Source organism: Rattus rattus, chromosome 9, assembly GCF_011064425.1.
Source record: "Rattus rattus isolate New Zealand chromosome 9, Rrattus_CSIRO_v1, whole genome shotgun sequence".
Taxonomy (NCBI): Eukaryota; Metazoa; Chordata; class Mammalia; order Rodentia; family Muridae; genus Rattus; species Rattus rattus.
The window spans coordinates 14577647-14601600 of NC_046162.1; the positions used below are offsets into that span (position 1 = coordinate 14577647).

The 23954-nt window shown below is 43.4% G+C and overlaps 1 protein-coding gene across 21 annotated transcripts in view; it reads right to left on the minus strand.

Annotated features, from left to right (window-relative positions):
* The window catches only part of Rbfox1 (RNA binding fox-1 homolog 1), a 1521216-nt gene that overhangs the window by 62514 nt on the left and 1434748 nt on the right, over nucleotides 1-23954 (minus strand). For 18 of the 21 annotated variants that reach the window (XM_032912751.1, XM_032912758.1, XM_032912750.1 and 15 more), the window contains one exon: nucleotides 20652-20732. The exons of the other annotated variants lie outside the window; for them this stretch is intronic. In XM_032912751.1, coding sequence (XP_032768642.1) covers nucleotides 20652-20732 — 81 coding nt within the window. The remainder of the gene's footprint in view (nucleotides 1-20651; nucleotides 20733-23954) is intronic. 21 annotated transcript variants of the gene reach the window in all.

A 23954-nucleotide genomic window follows, 5' to 3' on the forward strand; every position in this document is an offset into this window, starting at 1 on the left:
TACAGTAGAAAAAAGTGGAAATTTTCTTACTTGCTTACTGGGTGTAGTGGTTTGTAAATGCTGACATGTGGTTAAATGTATATTTGAAGCAATTACCTGGGCAGATACTCAGGCACAGATTAAATACAACCGAACGGATTTATTCTTCAAATATACAGGGGGGAAAATCCCTCTTAATGTTTCATTTCCTCTGTGATACAACACTTATCTTGTTGAATTAAAAGTACTTTATCATCTATGTACATTCTGGTTCAAGAGTTTGTTTCCGGTAAAAGGATAATAAATGCTTAGTAAGTGCAATGTGGAATGCCGAGTTAAAAGCACATACAGCAACAATGCCAAGCAACCAGAGCTTCCAGGGACTAAGCCACTACCTAAAGACTATACATGGACTGACCCTGGACTCTGACCCTCATAGGTAGCAATGAATATCCTAGTAAGAGCACCAGTGGAAGGGAAGCCCTGGGTCCTGCTAAGACTGAACCCCAGTGAACTAGACTGTTGGGGGAGGGCGGCAATGGGGGAGGGTGGGGAGGGGAACACCCATAAGGAAGGGAGGGGAGGGGATGTTTGCCCGGAAACCGGGGAAAGGGAATAACACTGAAATGTATATAAGAAATATTCAAGTTAATAAAAAAAATAAATAAATAATAAAAATGATAAGATTTAAAAAAAAAGCACATACAGTCTCCATTTCTGGAATGGAGTAAGCTAGTGCTAAAATAAAATTCATAAATACATCACCTTGGCTAATAATTCTACATAAACTGGGTCTGTGGTAATATCACCTGAAATACCAGCACTTAGGATGTTGAAGCAGAAGTACAGACATTGAGACTAGCCTGAGCTACATAGAGAGAGCCCATTTCAAGGAAACAAAATAAAAGCCAAGCAACAAAGAACGATGCAAGGAAAACAAAATATCAGCTTCTTAGCATGTTTAGAGCCATAACTCTTGAGTTGTCTTCCCCAACCCCTGATCAATAACTTGAGGTTATTAAATACCTAAATAAAACCAGCACTGACAACGGTGATATTCAAGTTGATTTGTAGATGTAGGATTCAATTCTGGCTTTTTTTTCTGGATGGAGAAATGAGGGAGGGAAAACTCATACATACCCTCTTATACATGGACAGTCTGAATCAATGAATCAATGTTGTGAAAGTCTGGTGTCAATAAAATAAAATTGGATTTAGCTCATAAGCTTCAGTAGAACACTGAAAAAGCACAGGGCGGAAACAAAAAGTTCACTCTAGGTGTGTGACATGTGCCCATTTCCAGCTCTACTCGGCCCCCGATAAAACCTTCCAATTATAGAGACGAACGTAAGAACAGGTAAGTAGAGGGTGGGGGTGTCACCTCACCCTTGGGAATAAGGAATTTTCTACATCATGGACACTCGATGGAACAGAAGGCTAAGTGAAAAAACAAGAGGTGTTCTGTGAGACTCAATCGTCAAGGCAAATCAAGGGTTTTAAATGGAAGACGTGTGGGTGTATCAAGCAGCCAAATGAGCCATTCGCCAGTGTCTACTGCTTCCTGCCACCTCTTCCGCAACAAACAAAGCTCGTGCCTCCAATGTTCCCCGTTCATGTATTTACAGTGACTAGCGCCTCCTCCCTCTCCGTCTCCTTTATGAACATGGTGCTTACCTTGGAAAATAAACACAAATGAGATCATTTCACCAGCCCGGAAATCCCAAGAGAAGAAACACAAAGCCAGTGGAAAATACTTGAGGGTTATAAACTGCATATTAAAGTTTTAGAGCTCTGGGAGAGGCAGAAGAATAGCAGATGCATACCGCAACAGGGGGGCAGATTCTGCAACACAGCCATAAAAATATACAGGCTGCTTTAATTGGCAATTATTCTTTGCATTTGTGTGCTGGCTTGAATTTGCATGAGATTGCCAGATGCCCGGTAAAGGTGTTGCCACCCGACTGTGGGGTTCTCTTTGTCTGGTGCCTCCCTACCACTTTGTGTTCCGAAACCCTGCTTCTTTCTCCACCCTTTGAAGATATGAAGACCTCCATGCACATGGTAATTTGTGGTTGAATTATTCTGTAGGTAGTGGATGGTGGGAAGCATTCGAATGCTTGAATTTGGGGGTGCAAATGTGTCTTAAACAGCAGGTTCAGGGTCCTGTTGGATTCCCTTGTGGCAGGAACTCACATGTCATGTGTCAGACTATAAATTAAGATATGATGCCATCGTTAGTCAATGCACTGCACCACCATAAACAGCCAGCCTAGCCCTGGAGAGGCACCATTGTGCAGGAAACATTTAGGTGAGAGGTCCAAAAATCTGATTACTTTCTCTAAATGGCCAAAAATGTTAACTTCTGCTTTCAAAATAAATCCAAAATGAGAGTTCAGCAAACTGGTTTGGAACACAGCGGCTCAAGCAAGACTAAATCACCCTTTTAAGTGGCATTGGGTGAAAATGTAATAAGACAGTTATAGGTCAAAATACAAAAGTCTTCTTTTAATGAAGTAATTTTTAGGTTTGGGGGGAGTGATTCATTCTTTCAGGCATTCATATAGGGACCTCAAACAGCTCTCGAATTTGTAGAATTTCTGGTTCTTTAACTCACACGTATTTATGTTTGAAACCCATTTATGTTTGGGATCCACCCCTGTTTCAGCACAAATGATGTTAAATGCTGCTGCTTGGAAGTGAATAAATCTACATTTTGGACAAACTGGTTCCTTATAGGACATCCTCATTTGAAATGCATTGAATGGGAAAACAAAAAAAAAAATTTCTAATTAATGTACAACTCTAATCACCATTCCCCACATGGAAGACTAATTTTTCACTGTTCATTTGCTTGGTTTAATCTCAAAACTGACATAACAGAAATGCAATGCCCTATAAATCTCCGCTCGTTTCTTTCTTTAATATTCATATTCCATTGAACTGCGGAGGCTTGTTGCTGCATTCGGCTACAGCATCCAAAAGTGTCGATAAAAATATTGTGAAAGGCAAGATGTGTTTTTTGCTGGCTGCGCTGACCATTTATTGGGGGAGGGGGGGCACAATAAATGGCTGGTGGATCCCTCGGCTGGCTGGCTGGTGGGTGATTAGTGATTAATTACCTTGCAGCAAATTGACACGGCACCAGGAAATTGACACAGCCCTGATTAATTAACTTTTTATGGGCGGTAGTTACTCACAAAACACTGCGCACCATAATTGAATCTCTTTACATAACAGTCATGGTACAAAAGTTTTACTCAAATCCAAATTAGCCAGAAGTTTCTAAGGCGGTTAGAGGTCTGATTAGGATGTGTTTGTAAGAACTGGCAAGAATTTGAACTTGGAGGGAGATGTGTGGTCTTGAAAGGAGATGGGGACAGGGCTGAGACAGGACACCATACAGGTTTGACTGCCAAGGCAGAATGTATTGATCTAAGTCTTCACTGGAGCTGGACTTTAAAAGGAGACTGAGATGTGTCGGTTTTTTCCAGGTAGACGTGGCTGCTGCCTCTCAGAGCTCTGGCAGATTCACTCCCTTTGTTTAGTCTGTAAAGACTGACATGAGGCAAATTTGGGTCGCTGTTGGGGTTCGTTTCCTTGCATCATTCCTTCCATCTTGTGCCTTTATGCTGACACCTCCATTTTCTACCATGGTTGTGTTCCCTCCTCCTGTCTGTCTTTTTTCCTGACAAGCTCTTTGACTGACACATGTCCTTTTACAGCTGTCTATTGGACTGTCCTGAGAGCTATATGTTGGGGACTACTGTGTCTCCAACATAGATAAATGGTCTGACACAAGGAAGCCATTCAAATGTCTTGAGTATATCAGAACTCTGCAGCAGTCCGGTTACAGACAAAACTGAGTGGCTGGGTAACCTCGAACTTGAAAGTCTTGTTAAGATGTTGCCTAGAGGTAGCTCACTCTAAGGAAAAGGTCTTGCTTGGTTCCTCAGAACTGGAGTGCTGAGAGAGATCCTGGACCTCACTTGACAAAACCCTAGGCAGTGATCACTGGAGCAATGCTAGCAAAGATGTGATCACAGTTGGCAGCATGCTAGCCTCTGAGACTCCATTATCAGATGGAAGGGATTCAACTGCATGATAACAGCTAGTGTTTATCAACACTTGCTAACTGCCAGATGCACAGGTTAACCCATTAGCTCTTTGAAAAACCACATGAATCTGGAGTATTGCTAATTTTTGCTTTCTTTGGGGCAATTGGAGTCTAGAGCAACTCGAAAGTCTCCAAAGTTGAGACTCTGGGTCTTATCTTTTCATTGACCCCAAAACACTCCCACTCCCAGTTTTTTCTATGCTCTTTCTGTTTTCTTGAGGCTAACCCAGTGTGGCTTCCCCTCTGCCTATTGCTTGCACAAGCTGCAACATTCTCTCCTGTGTTTCTACTACATCTGAGGAAGCAAGCAACAATCTGTCATGGGCTGGGCAAATCTGGAGAGAACTTCATTGACAAACTCCCTTGGTAGATGCTTTATTGGGGGATACATTGGGGGAGGGGCTATGCCATCAATGCCCTTATGTATTCGTATTCTGAAATTTCAAAACAGCTCTGAATCTTCATTGCTCTTTCAGTAATTGGGACTCAGTTCACAGAGTTGGCCATAGATTTATGTTGGTAAAAATCCAAGGGCAATCTATCTTCCTTTCCTCCTGGAGTATATCTACATAGCTGGAGGTAAGCCAGGTTGTCATAAGTAAAGCGTTCAAGATGTAGAGACGTGTAAATAGCAACTAGGGTTAGCCTAGAGTAGTGTTGGTAGAGGTCTCTGTTGTACACACAAAGCTAGTTACTGTAAGTTCTCAGTGACTCTATTCCCCTATAACACTCTAGTCTGGAAGATTGGAATACAAAACATATTTCAGAACTTGGCAGATGGCATACTGGTAAAGTAGGTACCCTGTAAGCAATGAGGACCTGAGTTCAAGCCCAAACCCTGCATCAAAAGCCATATGGTGATATAAGCCTTTAATTCTAATGCTTTTGGGGTGGGGGTAGAGGCAGCCAGATTCCCAGAGGCTCTTCTCATTGGCCAGCCAGCCTAATGTAATCAACACACTTGAGGCTAAGCAAGAGACTATGTCTCAAAAAGTAATATGGGGAAAGATAGAGGAAGACACCCAGGTCTACCTCTATCCTCCACAGACATGCACAGATGGGTGTCCACATACCCACATCCACTAAAAGCTCATTTCTAAGTCTGGGACTATTTGGATACAAAACTATCCTCCCACCTTGGGCTTCTATACTTACTGCCCTTATATGAAGTGATTTGCTAATACTGTTTTCACACACTGTTCACCCATAGCTTGGTTTGAAACAAAGCTCCTGCTTGTACATAAATGAGTGAGCACTGGAAGAAAACCATACAGAAAACCAGCCACAGTGAACACAGGGGGATTTGTTCTGGATGGCAGGGTTGCTGTTCCCCAAGCACAAAGATTCCCTCACTCAAAACAGTCAATTCCGAAAGACAACGAAACCCACACTTGTTAACCACGCACAGGAATCTTCTCAAATCATTCATCTGTGTGGAGCTGAGCAGGAAAACAGCTTTGGGCTTACTAACCACCACACTGTTCCTACTTCCTGTGGAATCTAGCTGTTTTCGCTCCTGTGTTACGAATGCCAGCCTTAATAGAGCAGATGCATAGTGGGTGCTTTAAGGCCGCTGGGTGTGCGGTGCCGCACTTCCTGTGGACGAGGTCCTTGTGATCCCTCTGACTCACAGGTATTGACAGACCTCCCCCAGGCAAGATTTCTGTAACATTTCATTCAACAAAGTGGAAATGAATCTCCATGTTGGAGTGTTTCACCTGGCAGCGCTGCAGCCGACATTTGCAAACGTGCTTTCTGTTGTTGGAGGGAGGATAGAAGTTGGAATGTAGTGTAATTTACATGGGGCCATAATCCCTTAGTTTGTCAAAATCAGCACCAGTATCAACGTTTTGTCATTGTTGTTGTTGTTATTGTTGTTGTTGTTTTCCCTCACAAAACCATGAGGAGGTGGGGAAAGCAAATACTTTATATAAATAATGACTTTATGGAGCACATACATATACAGTAAAGGTTCAATTGTTAAATCATTCATGATCTAACAGCTGGCTGGAACAGTGAGCTCGATGGATTGCCTCTCCAGGTAGGAAACAGGGCAAGTGAGATAAATTAGCTACCTTATGCTGGGCTGGATTACCCATGGTTCTCTGGGCTTGCTACAAGCTCTTGAGCTTGAGGTCCTTAGCGGGGAATGGGGGTGGGGGGAGTTGGCAGTGACTCACAAGACGTGTATGACACGCAAGTGCATTTGTTCATTTCACATCCAGCCATCACTGTGAGGAGAGCTGTTCTGTCTGTCAGTGTTCAGTGCTGAGGCCATCTGCCACTCAGCCTAAGCATTTAGCTAAATAACAAAACAAAAAATACAAAACAAACAAAGAAACAAAAAGTGCTCTGAGCCTTTGATCAACACCCCAGACAAACCTGTAGGCCGGGTGCATCTGCACCTGGTAATCATGCCCCTGATTTAGAAGCCAGAATCCCAAGGCCCTCTTATAGAACGAGGACCATTTGGAAACTGTACAGTTGTTCAGTCAGTACAATCTGGTTCTGTGGTGAACTTTCAAAGATCCTGCAGAAGAGAGGAGAGGCCAGCCTATTGCTTGAATAGCTACCTATTACAACTCAGAAGTCTGCACAGACCTCCCACCGGTCATCTCTGTCAGTGCCCACATAAGTACACGAGCCGGTCTACATAGCAAAGAGAGTTGGCTACATCACAGCTACAACCCAAGCAGGACACACCGCACTGCAATTCAGATGCTTTTTGTTGTGCGGAAGTGCTGGAGAACTTTGTGAAGCCACCAGTGGGATCCAGGATCTGCTAAAGAAAAGTAGGACTCTATCAGGTAGACGTGATTGCTGCATGGGGGAGGGGCAGCATATATGAGCACGTAGAGGCTAGCTAACCCTTAGATGTCATTGCATAGGTGTTTTTTTTTTTTGTTGTTGTTGTTGTTGTTTTTTGAGACAGAGTCTCTCACTGGCTTGGCACTAGTCAATGCCACCTCCAAGTTTGCTGTCCAGCAAGATCCTGGGATCTGCCGGTCCCCACATCCCCACAGCCGAGATTAGAGTATGCATCAATATGCCCAGCTATTCTTAATGTGCTTTGAGGACTGAACTCAGGCCCTCATGCTTGCATGGTAAACACTATACCATTGAGCGATCTTCCCAGTTCTTTCTTGTTTTCCCACAGAAAGATATTAGTGGTGAAAAGCCTACATTCTGTGCGAACAACACCACCCTCCAAAGAGATCGATGTCACATGCGCATGCAGCCGGGATATTTGGGGCTACAGCTGCATCTCTGTGCCACTGCATTCAAGTTCTGTGGTGGTCATCGTATGGCTTGGGATGGCTCTTATCCATAACCGATCACATGATTTAAGGAACTTGCCTCATCAGTAAAGCAAAGGTTTCCATTCTTGGGTAGATATGAACTCCCCCAGATTCTCTTTCCTTGCACAAGAAGCAAACTCATTTTCCTTTCTGGAGTCCTTGTACTCAGTGGGGAAGTTTGCTTGTGATGAGGGAGAAGGGATTCGGCATCTCTGTAATCACAATGCCCATGCCAAGAGTCCTGGGATTCCTTTGTCAGCTCTCCATATACTCAAGGGCTCCTTCTTCCACCCGGGTCCTTGGCTGCTTTGCTGCAGGTCTGCAGACCTGGGTGTTAGGGTTAGCCCCTGACCTAGTTCAACTTGCAATCCAAGCCTACTAGGATTACATCTCCAGCCCTCAGGCATCCACCACCCTCTGTTGCCCTTCAGGGACCAAACCTGCTTTTATTTTCACCTCTGGAACTTGCCTGTTCAGAGATCTGAGTGGAGAATGCTCTCCGATCCCTCACTGTTTTTAAAATCCATAGCAGTTTCAAGGAGCAAAGAAAGTGCAGACCAGCACTGAGGAAAAAATAAACGTAAGCTTCTCACACTACTGAGGGCTTCTCTCTCGCCCCACTGGGGCTGGAGAGTGGGTGGGCATTTTCAAGGTGCTGAACCTGGGAACAACTCTGGTGGCTGATCCTCTTAAGCAAACGTGAGCATTAGAAGAAAAAAAAGCCTCCTCTCAATGCTATCTCAGGCCTTGCTCTTTCCAGGGAATTCCCCTAGCATGTCTGCCTCCCCGCTTTTCAGAAACATCTCATCTCGGCCTTGTTCTCTGGCTTTGTGTGCGCTCGAATCCCAGGGCAGCATAGTTTATTGTTTTAATATCTGTCTGACACAAAGCAAGCGCAGCCTCCGGTGACTCCTTATCTGTCATATGTATTTCTGTGAAAGAAATATCAAGACAAATAAGATGTTTGGGGGCACACCACGGGATGGGAGCTTTTGCAACTGGCAGCCTTTCGCAAAAGGCAGACCCCCATTTGAAAATGACAAAAGCCACTCTTCTACATTGAGATTAATAACCAAATGGAGAACGCAAGATAGTAGTCACATGAAAAAGGGCTGCTGGCTGTCAGGTTCTTCCCTTCAAAGAACTAAGGGATGTGGCTAGCCATAGTAGCACATGTCCACCATGCTAACTAGCTGTCCAGAAGCCGAAAGTAGGAGCATGAAGAGTTTGAAGCTAGCCTGTGCTACCTTGTGGGGCCGTGCCTGAAAGTTGGAGAAGCAGCAGCAATAGTCAGATAGAAATGCTGTTTTAATTTTCCATGGAAAGAACATGGCCTGCATCCACCATGGATAATGTGCTTTGGCTCTGACCCAGTCAGAGTAAGCCTGTCTCCGATGCCGATGAAGGTATGATGGTAAAAGGGATCAGAAATGCAAGTGAACTTGTTCTGTTCAAATATTTATTTTAATATTTTAAAGTTTTGTGTAAGTGGCCAGACAGGTGCACATAAGGGTGTCTGTAGAGGCCAGGGGCCTCCAATCCACTTGGAGCTGTAGTTAGGGGCAGTTGAGAGCCTCCTGATGGGGATGCTTAGGAACTGAACTTAAATTGTCTACAACACACACTCTTAACCATGAAACCATCTCTTCCCTCCATGAATCTGTTCTTAAACTGTGGCGTCTAAGGACAATACCTAAATGAGTGTTGGGACCATGAATGAGTGACCACGAATCAGATCCAAGTCTGTTCTTTGAACATATGAACATATGATTAAATGTATTATTTTCTATAGAAATAATCTGTGCAGGAGAGAGAGAGAAACAGAGAGAGAGAGAGAGAGAGAGAGAGAGAGAGAGAGAGAGAGAGAGACAGAGACAGAGACAGAGAGACAGAGAGACAGAGAGACAGAGAGAGGGAGAGAGGGAGAGAGGGAGAGACAGAGAGAGGCAGGGAAAGAGATGGAGATTACATCATCACTGATTTCGTACATGGTACACACAGTAACTAAATAAGGAAATAAACAAATAAACAATATGGGCATGATCCTGGGGAATCAGGGCGGGTAGAGGAAAAGGCAGTACGTCACTGATATATAGAATCCTAGATCTAAGTCCCAACAATCCTTCTGTCTCTGCCTCCTGCCTCAGGACTGGGGTTAGAGGTGTCCATGACTAACCTTTCTATAACTACTGATAGATTTGAACTCAGGTCCTCAGGCTTCCTCAGCAAGTACTCCTACCCACTGAGCCATCCCCCCTAGCCCACGCTTGTTTTGAAATGTGATACAATTATACAAGATGCTAGAGTTACTCCAAGATGATTCTTAAAATAATTTTTGCTACCGCCCTCAGGTAGCAGCTACTTGGCCTGCCTTGCTTTAGTAAATAAGAGGTAATAAACAAGAGGGAGATTGGTGATGGAGAGCCCTTGGGGCAAGTCTGGCTGCAGATTATTCTTGTAAATGAAATTGTACTGAAACTCAGCTATCCACTTATGTACAGGCGTAGAGTCTCTGGTGACCTGTAAGTCGTCCATGTCAAAGCTGGAAGAGCAGATGCTGACAGGTTAAACGTTGTTGTCCTTCTGAAGAGCAGCTCTGTAAGGCCTTGGTCAGACATGAAACAGACAAACAAACAAAAAACAAAAAACCAAACTCTTCTCCCAAATCATGGGATAGAGATGAGAAAACAGGATCTTAGCCTAATCAGAGATGCTAGACAGCTTGTTTAGTGTCCCGGAGAACGGTCTCTGCTCTGATATTTTAGGAGCCCAGCATGAGGCTGTTTCCATTCTCTGGGGATCAAGTGTTAAAAGGTATTTAAGAGAAGATATTGTGAGGGTCAGAATATGGGAGAACAAACCACATAGTTCTGCCACAGTTAGTCCCTCTGAGCCTGAGTTTCCCAGTGCCATGAGTGTTATATTAACCGTGGGTATTTCTGAGGATTGTAGGAGAAGGGTTATTAAAATGTTCCAGCAATGACCTTAGTAAATCAGTAAATCGTCGCTTCCTCTCATTGTTTCGGGTCTACCAGTAGGTACAGCCAACTAAGACCATTACACTTGGGGCTATCAGGAAGTTGGGAGGGACTCCAAAATTCAGTAATCAGTGATTTTCAATCAGTATTCTGAAAAAGTTATCCAAGGAGACCAAACAAAATGTACAGCAAAACATGCACTACTGAGGCGATATACTGGATTCAGTCAGCAAAATAAAAGAACTAATGTCTCTTCTTGCCTCTGTGGCGAATTTCAATATTTATTCCTCATGGATCTTTCCCATTAATCTTTGAATTTAACAGTATTATATGAAAGCATTCCCATCTCATTTCATCCTCTTTTTCTAGGTGCTCTTTACATTCTGTCTGAAGTTTGCATGCCTCACTTGTTCATTTTGGTCCTGGCATTAGTTCCATTACACAGCGCCTCCAGAAAATATTAGGAAAAGCCATCTTCCAGGCAACCAGGAAGCTGCCCAGAATCAGCATCAAGAGAGAAAGCCCAGCTCTCCAAACCGGGGTGTCAGGAGCACAGTGACCCTCATGGGCTCCTCTGTGAGCTGAGCAGAGTCGGCTGACAGTTTCTGTGTTGTGGAGAAGGAAGAGGCAGCTCTGAGTTAATCTTGGGCTTCGCTTTAATTACAGAAACCAACAGCAGCACCTTCTGTGGTCTGAGTATAGGATGGTGCAGCTCTGATTTATGCCTGCTTCTGCCAGGTAATTTATTGTTTTAGGGGTGTTACACAGTCACTTCCATAAAACCTGAGCTCCATATATCAATTAAAAGTACGCCATGACCACTTGCCCTTGAGATTCACAGGAGTGAAAAGAGCAGGCAATGATTCTGTGGTTGGGGAATGTTGAAGTGTCTGAACATTTGCTTCTAATCTCTTGGTTTCTACAGAGTAGGACTACAGACAAACAAATGCCTCCTTCCTGTCTGCCTTTACTGTTTGTCCCACATGGTTGCAATGTTCAGCTGTGGCCCCTTTAGAACTATGAAAGCACGCATGTGTGTATCGGGGACAGATGGACCAGCACAGATATTCCTACAGCAGCATGCATCTGCAACTCTGCGGATGTGGTCGTTCTCTGTGCAGGTACTTGATACCAACTGACATGGCCCCTTCTACTCCAGACCAGAGTGCTGATGTCCTGGTGTTTACTGGAATATTTGGATGTAGGGCTTTAGAGAAGCACTTAGGTTTTAGATGAGGAAGTCCTCAGAAAAATGTTGGTTAGAGAAAGACATGTGTACTAGCTTCTGCCTGTTCTCTTTACCAGGTAAGGATGTACGAAGGTAGACATTGAAAGCTAGGGCAAGAGCCATCATCAGGACCCAACCGTGCTGGTACCTTGATCTCAGGTGTCACCTTACTGAGTAATGAGGAAATAGATGTCGGTTGCTTAGGCAGCCCAGTCCATGACATTCTGCAATAATATCAAACTAATGGGCTCCTCATGAGAATTAGAAAAGTGTGCCATGAAATTTAAATCTGACAATATGAGAAAAGACAGATAAGTCTGCCTGTACAATTAAAATTGTATAATGGCACCCAAGTAACATATAAGAAAAGATACGCTTCAATATCAATCCTTGTCACAAACAACAATGATAAACAATAAAAAGAACTGGAATTTATAAGAGGTTAAGTGCAGTTTGCAATTAAATGTGTGAAAGATGATGCTTACAGTGAGGAAGAAACTCATGTAAAAGAGAAGAAAGAGAGATGTTTCCTTTCCCCTGTATAATCTGCAGCATTGACAGACCCAAACACATCATTGCAGAGGGGCCTGTTTAGATGCGTGCAGAATTCTATGATTGGGGCTACAGATGAGGGCTCTGAAGCAGGGTATGGAAGACCACCACTACAAATATGCCTGCCGCAACCTTGGTGCAGGATGTGGAAGGAAGTGGGTTGTTTTGTCTGGATCTGAGTGATGGGTGATAACCTCAATGAAATGGCTTGGCAATATCAAAGAGGGCTCAAGGTGAGGGTCAGAGCATATTAAATAAACCTAATGTGTATATGAGTACTTGCCTCTAAATGAAAACACAGGACTAATGCTTTCCTCGTCCATTGCAGAGTGTAGTCCTCAAATCCAAATGGGAGAAAAAGAGAGTTCTATAAAGTCACACAGACTACTCTACAGGCTCATAAAAAGATCCTATTCTAAACATGTGTGTGTGTGTGTGTGTGTGTGTGTGTGGGTGTGTGTGTGTGTGTGTGTGTGTGTGTGTGTGAGTTCATGTGCATGCACAGGGGTGCATCCTGCTCCGTAGGACACATAAAATTCCAATTTAAAAATTCTATTCATGAGACCCTGTTTATAAGAACACCATAGCATCAATAATAATGTCAGACCTTGTGGCTTCCCCTGAGCTGGATCCCTATTTGGGACTGTCACTGGACCTTCTTTTCCTCAGGTTCTTCTCCATTTTTGTTTCTGCAGTTCTTTCAGACAGGAACGATTCTGGGTCAGAGTTTCTGACTGGGGGATGGTAATCCCATCCCTCCACTTGATGCTCTGTCTTTCTACTGGAGGTGGACTTTAAAAGTTCCCTCTCCCCACTGTAGGACATTTCGTCTAAGGTCCCTCCCTTTGAGTCTTGAGAATCTCTCACCTCCCAGGTCTCTGGTATATTCTAGAGGGTGCCCCCCACCTCCTACGTCCCAACGGTACCTGTTTTGATTCTTTCTGCTGGCCCTCAGGACTTCAGTCCTGTTCCTCCTCCCCAGAATACCTGATCATGTTCCCCTCTTCCCCTCCCTTGTCGCCTTTTCCACCCAGGCCCTTCTCCCTCCCTCCTTCCCCTTTCCCTTCCTGTGGTTGCTCTCTTCTCCCTCAAGTGGGATTGAGGCATCCTTACTCGAGCCCTGCTGCTTGTTAGCCTTCTTGAGTTCTGTGGGCTGCCCTCTGCAAGGCCCGACAAGCGGGCTGCAAGAGTCAGATGCAGATATGTGCACCCAACCAATGGGCAGAAGCTGCTGACCCCTGTAGTTGAATTAGGGAGAAGCTGGAGGAAGGTGAGGAGGAGGGCAGCCCTGTAGGAGAACCAGCAGTCTCAACTAACATGGACCCCTGGTATCTCTCAGACACTGAGCCACCAACCAGGCAGCGTGCACCAGCTGAGATGAGGCCTCTGCCTGTAGGGCTCTGGACTCAGTCAGAGAAGAGGCACCTAATCTTCCAGAGAGACTTGGGGCCCCAGGAAGAGGGGAGGTCTGGCGGGTAGGGATGGGGATGGGGACATCCTCTTGGAGACAGGGGGAGGAAGTGTGGGATGTGGAACAGTTGGAGGGTGGGCCAGGAGGGGGATAAAGTCTGAACTATAAAAAAAGATTAAAGAATAAATAAAAATTTTTAAAAATCTATTCATAAGCTTATGAGAAAACAGTATTGGTGGCATTTACTGTCATATACAAAAGAGACGATCAAAAGCTATCACTCCATTTGCTCGCCCAAATCAGGTTTTATCCCTTTGTGGAATCAGAGATTGCCTTCCAGAGGGCATCACTTCCATCTATAGCACTTTGAGCTATCTTCCATTTCTCTTTGCAAGAAGCTAAACTTGGGGTTATTTAGTAACATATCAAGAAAAGGAAAACATCAAGTATGTCATCAGCCTTGCCCTGCCCACTTCGAAACTTTTCTTACAAAGGACCACATGTATCACAGCCTGTCTGATGACATTCATAGTAAACATGTCGCATTTGTAGGAATGCATCCTGCCTAAATTCTTGATGTTTTGCTCTGCCTTTAATTGAGAGTGGTTTAGTAGGACATACAGGCTATACAATTTCCTATGACACTTTTAAGTCAGCATAATCGGGGTGGGGGGGAGCAGGGGGTCAGGAGGGAAGAGTGAAGGGGCTGGGTTGAATTGACAGGCAGTCCTGAGTGGCATATCTCCCTCTTAATGCTGTCGCATATCGTTGGTCACATCAGGAGGATTTACTTAGTATGGGAAACATTATGCAAAAGTGTATCTTCTAAAAGCAGATGACTTCACTGGGAATTATTTTCATTACAGGCTCATGCAGCAGGGTTCCTTTAAAAACTGTCTCCCCTACTGCATGTAAGGGTGTTATTTACAGATAATTATCTATTGGCTAAGAATATGGACAATTTAATTTGAAAACATTTAAGGCTAATTTAAAAATGGAGAAAAACCCTATTGAGAATTCTGTTGAGAGCTGTACCCATCGGATTATTTGGTTTGTTGATACCTAGTTTCTTGTGTTCTTTATATATTTTGGATATGAGCCCTCTTTCAGATGTGTGGTTGGTAAAAATCACTTCCCGTTGTTCAAATGGTGGCGTCCTTTGCCTTACAGAAGTTTCTCAGTTTCATGAGGTTCTATTTATTAATTGTTCTTTGTGCCTTTGGGAAGAAGTCTTTTCTTGTGCCAATGACTTCAGCGCTGTTACTCCTCACTTCCTCTTTCATTAGGTTCAGTGCATCAGGTTTTATGTTGAGGTCACTGGTCCATCTGGTGTTGAGTTTTGTGCAGGGTGAGAAGTATGCATCTATTTGCATTCCTCCACATGCCAACATCAAGTTTGACCTGCACCATTTCTTAAAGATGCTGATGCCCCAGTGTGTGCTTTTGGCTTCTTTATTAAAAACAAGCAAACAAACAAAAAACGTTGGTCCGTGTGCGTCTAGATTTATATCTGGGTTTTCAATTCGTTCCCACTGATCAGCAAACATGTCTTGTTTCTGTGCCAGTACCATCCTGGCTTACTTACTGTAGCTTTGTGGGGAACTGAAATGACTGGGAAACACTTAAGGAAGTGTTCAACATAGCCACTCTAGTGGATGCAAGATGGAATCTTGAAGTAGTTTTGCTTTGTGTTTTGCTCATGGCTAACATAGTCAAAACAGGTGAGAGAGCACAGGGTGAGGATGGTAGATTAAAATGAGGATTCATACGCTGTTGGCGGGCAGGCAAACTCAGAGCACTGGAGAACTGTGTGGCAGTCTTGAAGATAATGGGAATTAATTGGTCTCAAGATCCCTCTCTAGCATTCTTTAGCATATCCACAAAGGGTGCTTCACTGCACCCGAGAGACACTTGCTCAACCATGTCATCGCTGGTCCTCTCATAACAGACGGAACTGGAAGCCATCTAAATGTCCCTCAACACAAACATGGAGAATTTAGTGGAGAACATTTAAACAATGGAGTATTACTCAGCCATTAAAAAAAAACAAAAAAACCTAACATTGTGATAATTGCAGACAAATGGCTGGAACGAGAAAAAAATCATTCCAAGAGAGGGATTCCAGCCTCAGAAGGACAAACATGGTATGGGTTTGCTTATGTGTGGGTAATATGTTAAGTCCATGAAAACCAAGATACAGTCTGTGGGACAATATAGGGTAGGTATAGAGTAAGGAACTAATGGGAACAGTTCCTTAATCTAGTTCCCTTAGGAAAGGGAAATAGAACAGATAACTATGGGATGGACTAGGGCAGAAATGGAAATGAGAGGGGCAAAAGGGAATTAAGGAAAGGTGGTTATGAGTGGGAATATAAAGAAAGACAGCTGAAATTAAGGGGCATTTGAGAGTAAGATGAAAACCTAATATAGTAGAAACCTTCTAAATTATATACACATATGAAAGTGATCTAAATTAAATTGCCAAATAATGGGGGATACAGAGTCTGAACTGGACATCTTAAGGTATCAAAGACACTCTCAATGTGGGGACTGATCTAATTGAGTTGCTGGCCAAAGGGGCCCCTTGGAAACTCTCAAACAGCAGAGGCTATTGCCCGGACTAATAGAAGTTGTTATCCACAAACTGACCGCAAGCCCCATGGTTGACTACAATACCTACAAAAGTCACCGAACATGGAAATGTCCATCTGCTGCCCCCATAGAGCCACCGTATGTTCTACTGTATTTGGTATATGAAGGTCCTCTGTTTGCCACCAAAGGAGAAATGTAAACACTTATCTAGCCACAAATGCATTGATCTATTTTAGAGTACTGCTAGCAACAAGCTAAAGCAATGGTGGCACGAAGCTGTGGGCATAACCACTAACTGGTGGACTTAAGGTCCACTCAACAGGAGGGAAACCATACCCATCACTGCTTAGGTGAACAAGAACCTGAGACTAGGGAGCCCAGAGTCCTCGAGTAGTGACTAAATCATTCTGGTCTTAAAGCAACCCTAAGCAGTGATGATGTGACTCCTAATGGCATTCTGCTGTCCGCATAGATCAGTGACACTCAGCCATCATCAGAGAAGCTTCCTGCTGTACCAGATGGGAACACACACGAGACCCACAGTCAGACACTAAGCAGAGAATGAGAGACCTTGGAACTCTCGGGCCTAAAGGAAATGTTTCCATCAAATCCCTCCTCTCAGAGGTCAGGGATCCCACGAAAGAGGAGGCAGAAAGAATTTAAGAGCCAGTGGGAATGGAGGGTACTAAGGAAGAAAGGCCCTTTAAATCAACATGAGTAAACCTCATATAAACTCACAGAGACTAAAGTAGCATACACATGACCCGCACGGGTCTATACAACTATACAAGATCCTGGAGATAAATCTAAATATATATATATACTTCCACATCTCTTAGGCATTCTCCTTCTGTTGGTTTGTCCTGTCAAACTTTGATTTTATAGTTTTGGTTTTATCTTATTGTATTTTATGTTATGCTTTAAATGAATGAACAAAAGATTGAAGGAAAACTAACCACTAGTGTAAGTGTTAACAACTGAATTGTCCTTCATCCCTGCTGGGAGAGGAAAATCAGTTTTCTCCAGTGAAATGACAACTACTCCAGGGCAGGCCTCAAGTTCAGAAGTAGTTGACCAACATGCAATAGATCTCACAGGGTTGCTTTGTGTGTGTGTGCTTTTATTTGGTTACAGTTTGGTTTTATTTGGGTCAGTTTTGTGGTTGATTTTGATTTACATCATTTTAATTTGTTTTCTTGGTTTTAGAGGAGTTTGTTGTTGTATTGGGTTCTTGCTTGTTTGTTTTTGTTACTGTTGTTCTCTTTTGTTTTGTTTTAGAACTTAAAGTTGGGTAGAGAAAGAGGATGTAGAAGGACTTGAGGAGTAGAAGAATATATTCAAAGTATATTTAAATTTAAAGATTGTTTTAAGTAATAAAAAGCATAATAAAGGGCCGGAGAGATGGCTCAGTGGTTAGGGGCACTGACTGCTTTTCTAGAGGTCCCGAGTTCAGTTCCCAGCAACCACATGATGGCTCACAATCATCTGTAATGGGATCTGATGCCCTCTTCTGGGATGTCTGATGACAGCCACAGTGTACTCACACACATAAAGTAAATAAATCATTTTTATAAAAAGCACAATAAAATGGAGAGAGCCCGAGTTTGATGAATAGTATCAGAAGTCAATTTACACAAGGACAATCCACAGAGTCTAACTGTCATATACATTTTTTCCTTCAGGAACAAAACTTACAGAAAAAAAACAGAGAGAAATACCGGAACTTTCAAGATTAAAAAGGGTACCCTAAAACGCTGCTAAGAAGTAAGGGAGCCTCCATTTGAAAGAAGATGCAGAAATCCTACTGAAAGTCTCTGCCTCATTCAGGTCTCAGAAACAAGGGAAGATGGAGGCCTGTGAGAGTCTGACCTGAGAGAAGAGGACCCTGGGCCAGTTGACTGGATGCTTTAAGAGCCGGAACTACAGCTTGCTCTGGATAGGTGTTTTCACCTCGTAAGAAAGAGCAATCTAGGATGAATCTTGTGAAGGTGCCAGCTTTCTGCAAACAGCGGGACCAAAAATCAATGGAAGAGAGAGGAAGCCTGGGCAGGGCACCCCAGAGTTGTGAACAACCTTTCCTGTCACTAGTGGAGTTCCTTGCTCTGACACAATACTCAACCAGCTTGCCAATCTGAGTATCGTTGCTTAAGATTAAATTCCCAGACAAGATTCTTCGTAAAGGAAACTAGGTTGTGCCTCTTTTAAAAATTAAAAAAAAAATGAAATTAGCTATTAATTGCTTCCTGTAAGACTGCTATAGAAAAGGGCATTGATTTTAATATATTTGAAAATAATTGCTAGGAACCTGAAAATTCAACAATTGGGGCAACAGATTAAAATATAATTAAACAATAGCATATGAAGAGGCCATTAGCATAAAGGTCACATGGCCGATTCGTGACAATAAGAAGTTGAGGATGTGTAGGCGAGCTGACTGACGTTACTAAAAATAGGAGTAGGCGAAGCTTGAGGAATATATGGAAGGCGGTGATGTCACCACATACTCTCAGGACTTACAGACCCTTTGCAGGAAAGTTTGGTCACTGCTTCTGTATAGCTTATATATCAGGCCCCTATTAAGACCATATAAAATATACATTTTCTATAAGACAAGTTCTCACTACATAGGCCTGGCTGGTGTCAACCTCATCATACTCCTGCTTTTCTCATTCACCAGTGCTGGAATCAAATCTATGTACTGCCACACCTGGCAATCATACACGTGTCACTCAGTTTGGTTTTACAGCCCTTATAGAATGGGTAGGGAAGGGGTCTAGCTTGTGGCTTTAATTTTCTGTTTCCTGACATCATTTCCCCCCAACAGAGAGTTTGTGTGATATTTTTATATTTGATATAAAAAATATGACCCAATTTGCTTTAGAACAGCTAGAAAAATTCAAATTAGTATTTTCTGGGAAGAGAATCACCGAGTATACAGAGCCAATCTGTCTAATACGTTAACTGACTGCTTGCCTCATGTGGCTAAGTAACTTGATGAGTTCAAATAAGTATTATCTCCAAGACCCACCAACACTGTCCTAGAGAACATATATGTAGAGCTTTTTCTAGGAGTTCTGTAGACCAATAGAAACACTATGCATCAACGATTCTCCAGAAAACAGATTAGAAACATGTTGGGCAGACAAGTGGAAAGAACCAAATGTTTGTAAATGTCTCTGAACACTGAGGAGCTCCCATGGCTCCAGATAAGTAACTGTTTGTGGTGCCCCGACCCCCTCACCTGCAAAGCAAGCAGTGTAGTACCTACCTGGAGCAGACATGGAGAAGTCTAACGTCTATGGTGACTCACAAGGGAAAATCTGCCTCCATTCAGAAAGAACCACTTCTTGTCAGGGTATAGAATTCCGTGAGGCACAGAAAAATACCCCCATTTAACCAACTCAAAACTGTGTTTCAATATGAAACTGCTGCCAATCTCCACGTCCTATACAATTACACAACCAGTGTGTCCCAGGATTACTATTATAGGTTGGGACTCGGGTGACCTCTCTAGTGTATCTCACTTGTACACTCTGAGGACTTAAGTATCTGATTTTTCCCAGCAATGAGAAATCTCCTTGCTTTCATTTTTGTGACTATCATGACCTTCCACTTCAATACTACTCTTCTTTCAGAAGCCTATTGGCCATCCTGAGGGCCTTCAGATTCCCTTTTGGCCACTAGCTCTGAAGAGGTAATCACCCAGCACTACACAGAGTCTCTGCATTAGATAGTAAATAAGGACTCGGTCCTGACTAAGATACAGGAGGAGGCCCAAAGGGCCAAGGTTTGGCTTTGGTGGTCCAGTCTGCTCTGGAATCAGGGAGGGTGCTCGCCAGGATTTCCTTCCACGTTTATGTTTAGTCTCCTGCCCTGGATCTTGATGGCTATATTTACATCTAGATGTATTTATATCCATATATACAATTTAACTGGAGTGTTTTTGAATTGCTGTTTTCCAGTTAAATTGGAAAAAAAAAAAAAACCCTTAATTTAACTTCCCTCACGTTGGACTCATAATCCTTGCAAATGAGTCATACGCAAGCAATATTCCCCTCAGTGAACTCCATCTACAAAGAGACAGACCAAGACACCTGCTGGGCTATGGAAGTTTTTTTGGGTGGCTTACACATTTAAAATGAGTTACCATTCATTTGCAGAGCTATAATCAATGCAGACAATGGCTTCTAGTCCCCCCCCCCCACCCCCAATCTTTTCCAGCAACCAATTTCCCATTCTGGCTGTCAGTCGTGGCAGGCTTAATGAAGAATGGCTGGTGCATACCTGGCAATCAGGATTACTATGGGAGCAGGCAGAGGGATTTAGATGCTAAGGCAATGGAGAAGCAGACATGCTTATGGAACACCACTCCACCTTATGGAGAGCGCAGCCGAAGGAGATGAGGTCAAAGGAGGGGCAGAGACTTACATGGCAAGGAAGATGAGTGGCGTCATATACACATATCACAAAACAAAAAGAGCCACAACTGTGGGCTTACTTGCAGAAGTATATACAAGTGAACTGGGGCCACTGTACATGGAAGATCCCTCCTGGTTGGCCTGGCACAACAGCACCGTGCCTACAAGAGAGAGAAAGAGAGAGAGAAAGAGATGGTGTCTGGTTTGGGGACAGCACACTACATCTAAGAGCATGGTAATACAAACAAGAAAGGCAGAGAAATGAAAACACAGCCACATCTCAGAGCACAGGAAGGTAAAGAGACCAGTGGAGACCCGCCCACTTCCACAGCCCATCAAATACATGCTGTGCCATTTGGCATGAGGGTTAACTGAAGGGTCTGGTTAGTGCCATATAGCCTGCTTTCATACACACAATGGGAGTGGTGTGGCATTCTTAAAGGGAGATCTTAAAAAATAGCAGCCAACCTGATACCCATGTTCCAGTAAGTGTCCCCTAAGTAAACACATTTGATCACCAAAATTAAAAATATAAAAAGCACGAGAGAGAGAGAGAGAGAGAGAGAGAGAGAGAGAGAGAGAGTGACTGACTTTGGAAGGAAACCAGAATGAGTGGGAAAAGAAAAAAGAATAGGTAATAGAAGAACTGATGAAAAATATAAACATGAAACGTCATCTTGGAAGCCATTATTAGGTGTCATTAATGTATGCTAACTTAAACAAACTTTTAAAATATCCATAAGAACCAGGCAGAAAATTGGACTGAAACATCACTTTGTCATGAAATCTTGATAAGTTAGTGGGCCTCTCTGGGTCTCACCATTCCTACCTGAGAAACTGAGAAACAGGCATAAATATACCTACCTCCAAAAGGTGCCCGTGGCAAGGGCTGCCATTTAAATGATTGCTCCACAAATGGGAAGTTTAGGTATTGATTTTTTCCAGGGCAATTTCCCCTACCTCTGCCCTAAACATTCATCTTGGTGGATGCGCTCTTTAGGGGCAAGGGTGGAAGGAGGGCAAGGCAGAAAAGAAGGCTAGACATGTCTTCCCTACAGCCCGTCCTGGATGCATGGCCAACACTGTGGGAGATGACCGTTGGCCTACTTGCTTCAGGTTGCATCCCAGGAGCTCCCTACCTCCTGCTGCAGTGTCTGCTTAACTGACCTGCAGGCAGCCAGCACTGCAGTGAGGGCTTGCCCCTGCCTGATTTAAAGGACAGGGCAGCTGGCTTCTTGTAAAATGGAAATTTACAGCAGGAGGAATGGTGGCATCCTGAGACAGTTCCTTTTCTGGTGACACCTTTGAACTGCCCACTCACATCAAGGATGGCTGCCCAGAAGACTCTTCGGGAAGTTAATTTGCCTCTTCTACTGCTATTAAATTCAAACTCAGGGACTGCAAAGAATGAGAGGGGCTTGGTATCTGTGGGGTAAACCAGTGAGGGATGCTGTAAAAACCACCCTGCTTTCTGTTCCTTTCCCTGACTGGGCCAAGTCAATTTCCCTCATTTATTTTGATACATCGGCGGGACTGTCATTTTCCACAAAATGAAGCCTACCTCTTGAGCCCACCTCAGGAGCGAGTCCACCCTACGGAAAGGGTCTATCATCCTGTCCTATATCACACCAAGATCTACAAACATGTAATTCAAACTCCCAAGTGTCATTGGATCCAGAAATAAGAAAGTTGATGGTCCTGCCTGCCTGGGTACCATCACCCAACTCTTTCAGGTTCTAACATGATACATGGTACATCAGAGGGACTCTAACAATTTTCTCTCAGACCCATGTCCACCTTCTCTTTGTGCTTCTCTAGAATCTGAAATCTATTTCCAGGTTAATATAAATGTGTGTGCATGTGCGTGTGCGTGTGCGTGTGCATGTATGCTCGAGTATTCATGCCATAAGTCAACATGGAGTATCTTCTATTATTCTCTATCATATATAAGATGAGGTCTCTCTTAAAACCCAAGACCACTGATTCAGGTAGGCTGACTGGCAGTCCACTGAACCTCTAATGTGGGTCCTGGGGATCTGAACTCAGGCCCTCATGTTTCTTTTGCATGTATTTTATAAGCTGAGCTATTTCCCCAGTCTTCACAAAACAAAAGTTTCATTAAAATCTGAAACCCATCTCTTCTTCCAATCACAATGTGTACTAATGCTATTCTTGCCATTCAAGAAGTAACTTGACTGCATCACACTCGTCTTATACTTGGACCTGAAGAGGAGCCATCCATCCTTCCTTCTCCTTTGCACTCAAAATAGCCAGGGCTTAAGAAAGAACCCATGCAAATCCCCACCAGGGAGGAGGGAAGAGTTCTAAAATCAGTCATTGGCAACGAGCTACCCACCAGAACAGGCCACTGTTCTAGCAGTGAGCCCTCTGAGAAGCACTGACGCATGACCTTGCCATGGGTGGGTAAGCTATCTGAATGTGTTCATCACTCAATATCTTAGAGAGAAATGGAGATTACTAAAGGACAGAGACAAAGCTATGACTCTGAATTTTCAACATGAAGACCATGGTGGGTTGATTTTGAGGACAGTCCCCCACCACTCTGTCTTGTGCATCCCTGGTTAAAAATCAGTCTTTAAAACAAGATTTTAGGCTTTTTGGTGGAGGGTGGGCCAGAATTTCAAAAAGGGAAAATCATCTAATTTTAGTCAAAATCCCGGCTAAAGGACATTTCAGGATCTGTGGTTAAAACCTCTGGGTCAAGTTTCAATATCCTTAGTGCAATGTGTAGAATTCTACTGGGACCCAACACAGATTCTCAGTAGAAGGCTGAACCCTGGCAGGGTTTAATGAAGCTCTCTTATTTTTCTTTGGCTGTGGATTCTGAGAAGTGAGTGGAGAATCACTTCTTTGAAGGCCCCCTTAGTAGTAAAGCAGAACAGTCTTTACATAATGATTTTGACCTTTTGTAAAACAAAATCTATTCTTGGTCATAAGGCTTGGGTTTTATTTTACCTAAAAACATTCTCTAATTGAATTTGCAACATGCTTATAGTGAGTTATTTTCCCACTTTGTGACCTTTGTTTAAAGGAAAGCCTCGAATTCAATAAAGACACAACAACACAGAGGAACAGGGCAGCACCCATGCATCTCTGGGAGAGGGTTGCTTAATGCAGATTTGTTTTAAAAAGTAGGTCAAGTAGCTAAGAGGGTACAACCAGCCCTATAAAGGCTGTTTAGAAAATCATTGGAAGCCCTTCCTAACACAGCATATACATAACCTCTCAATGAGTCCCTTGAGTTCTGTCTTCTCCTAACCCCTCACAGAAACCACAGGTCAACTGTGAAAGATCATTACTCGCACAGAGTGGGAATATCTACGCTTACACGTCTGTTCCTTGGCTTTAAAACTCTTTGTAAG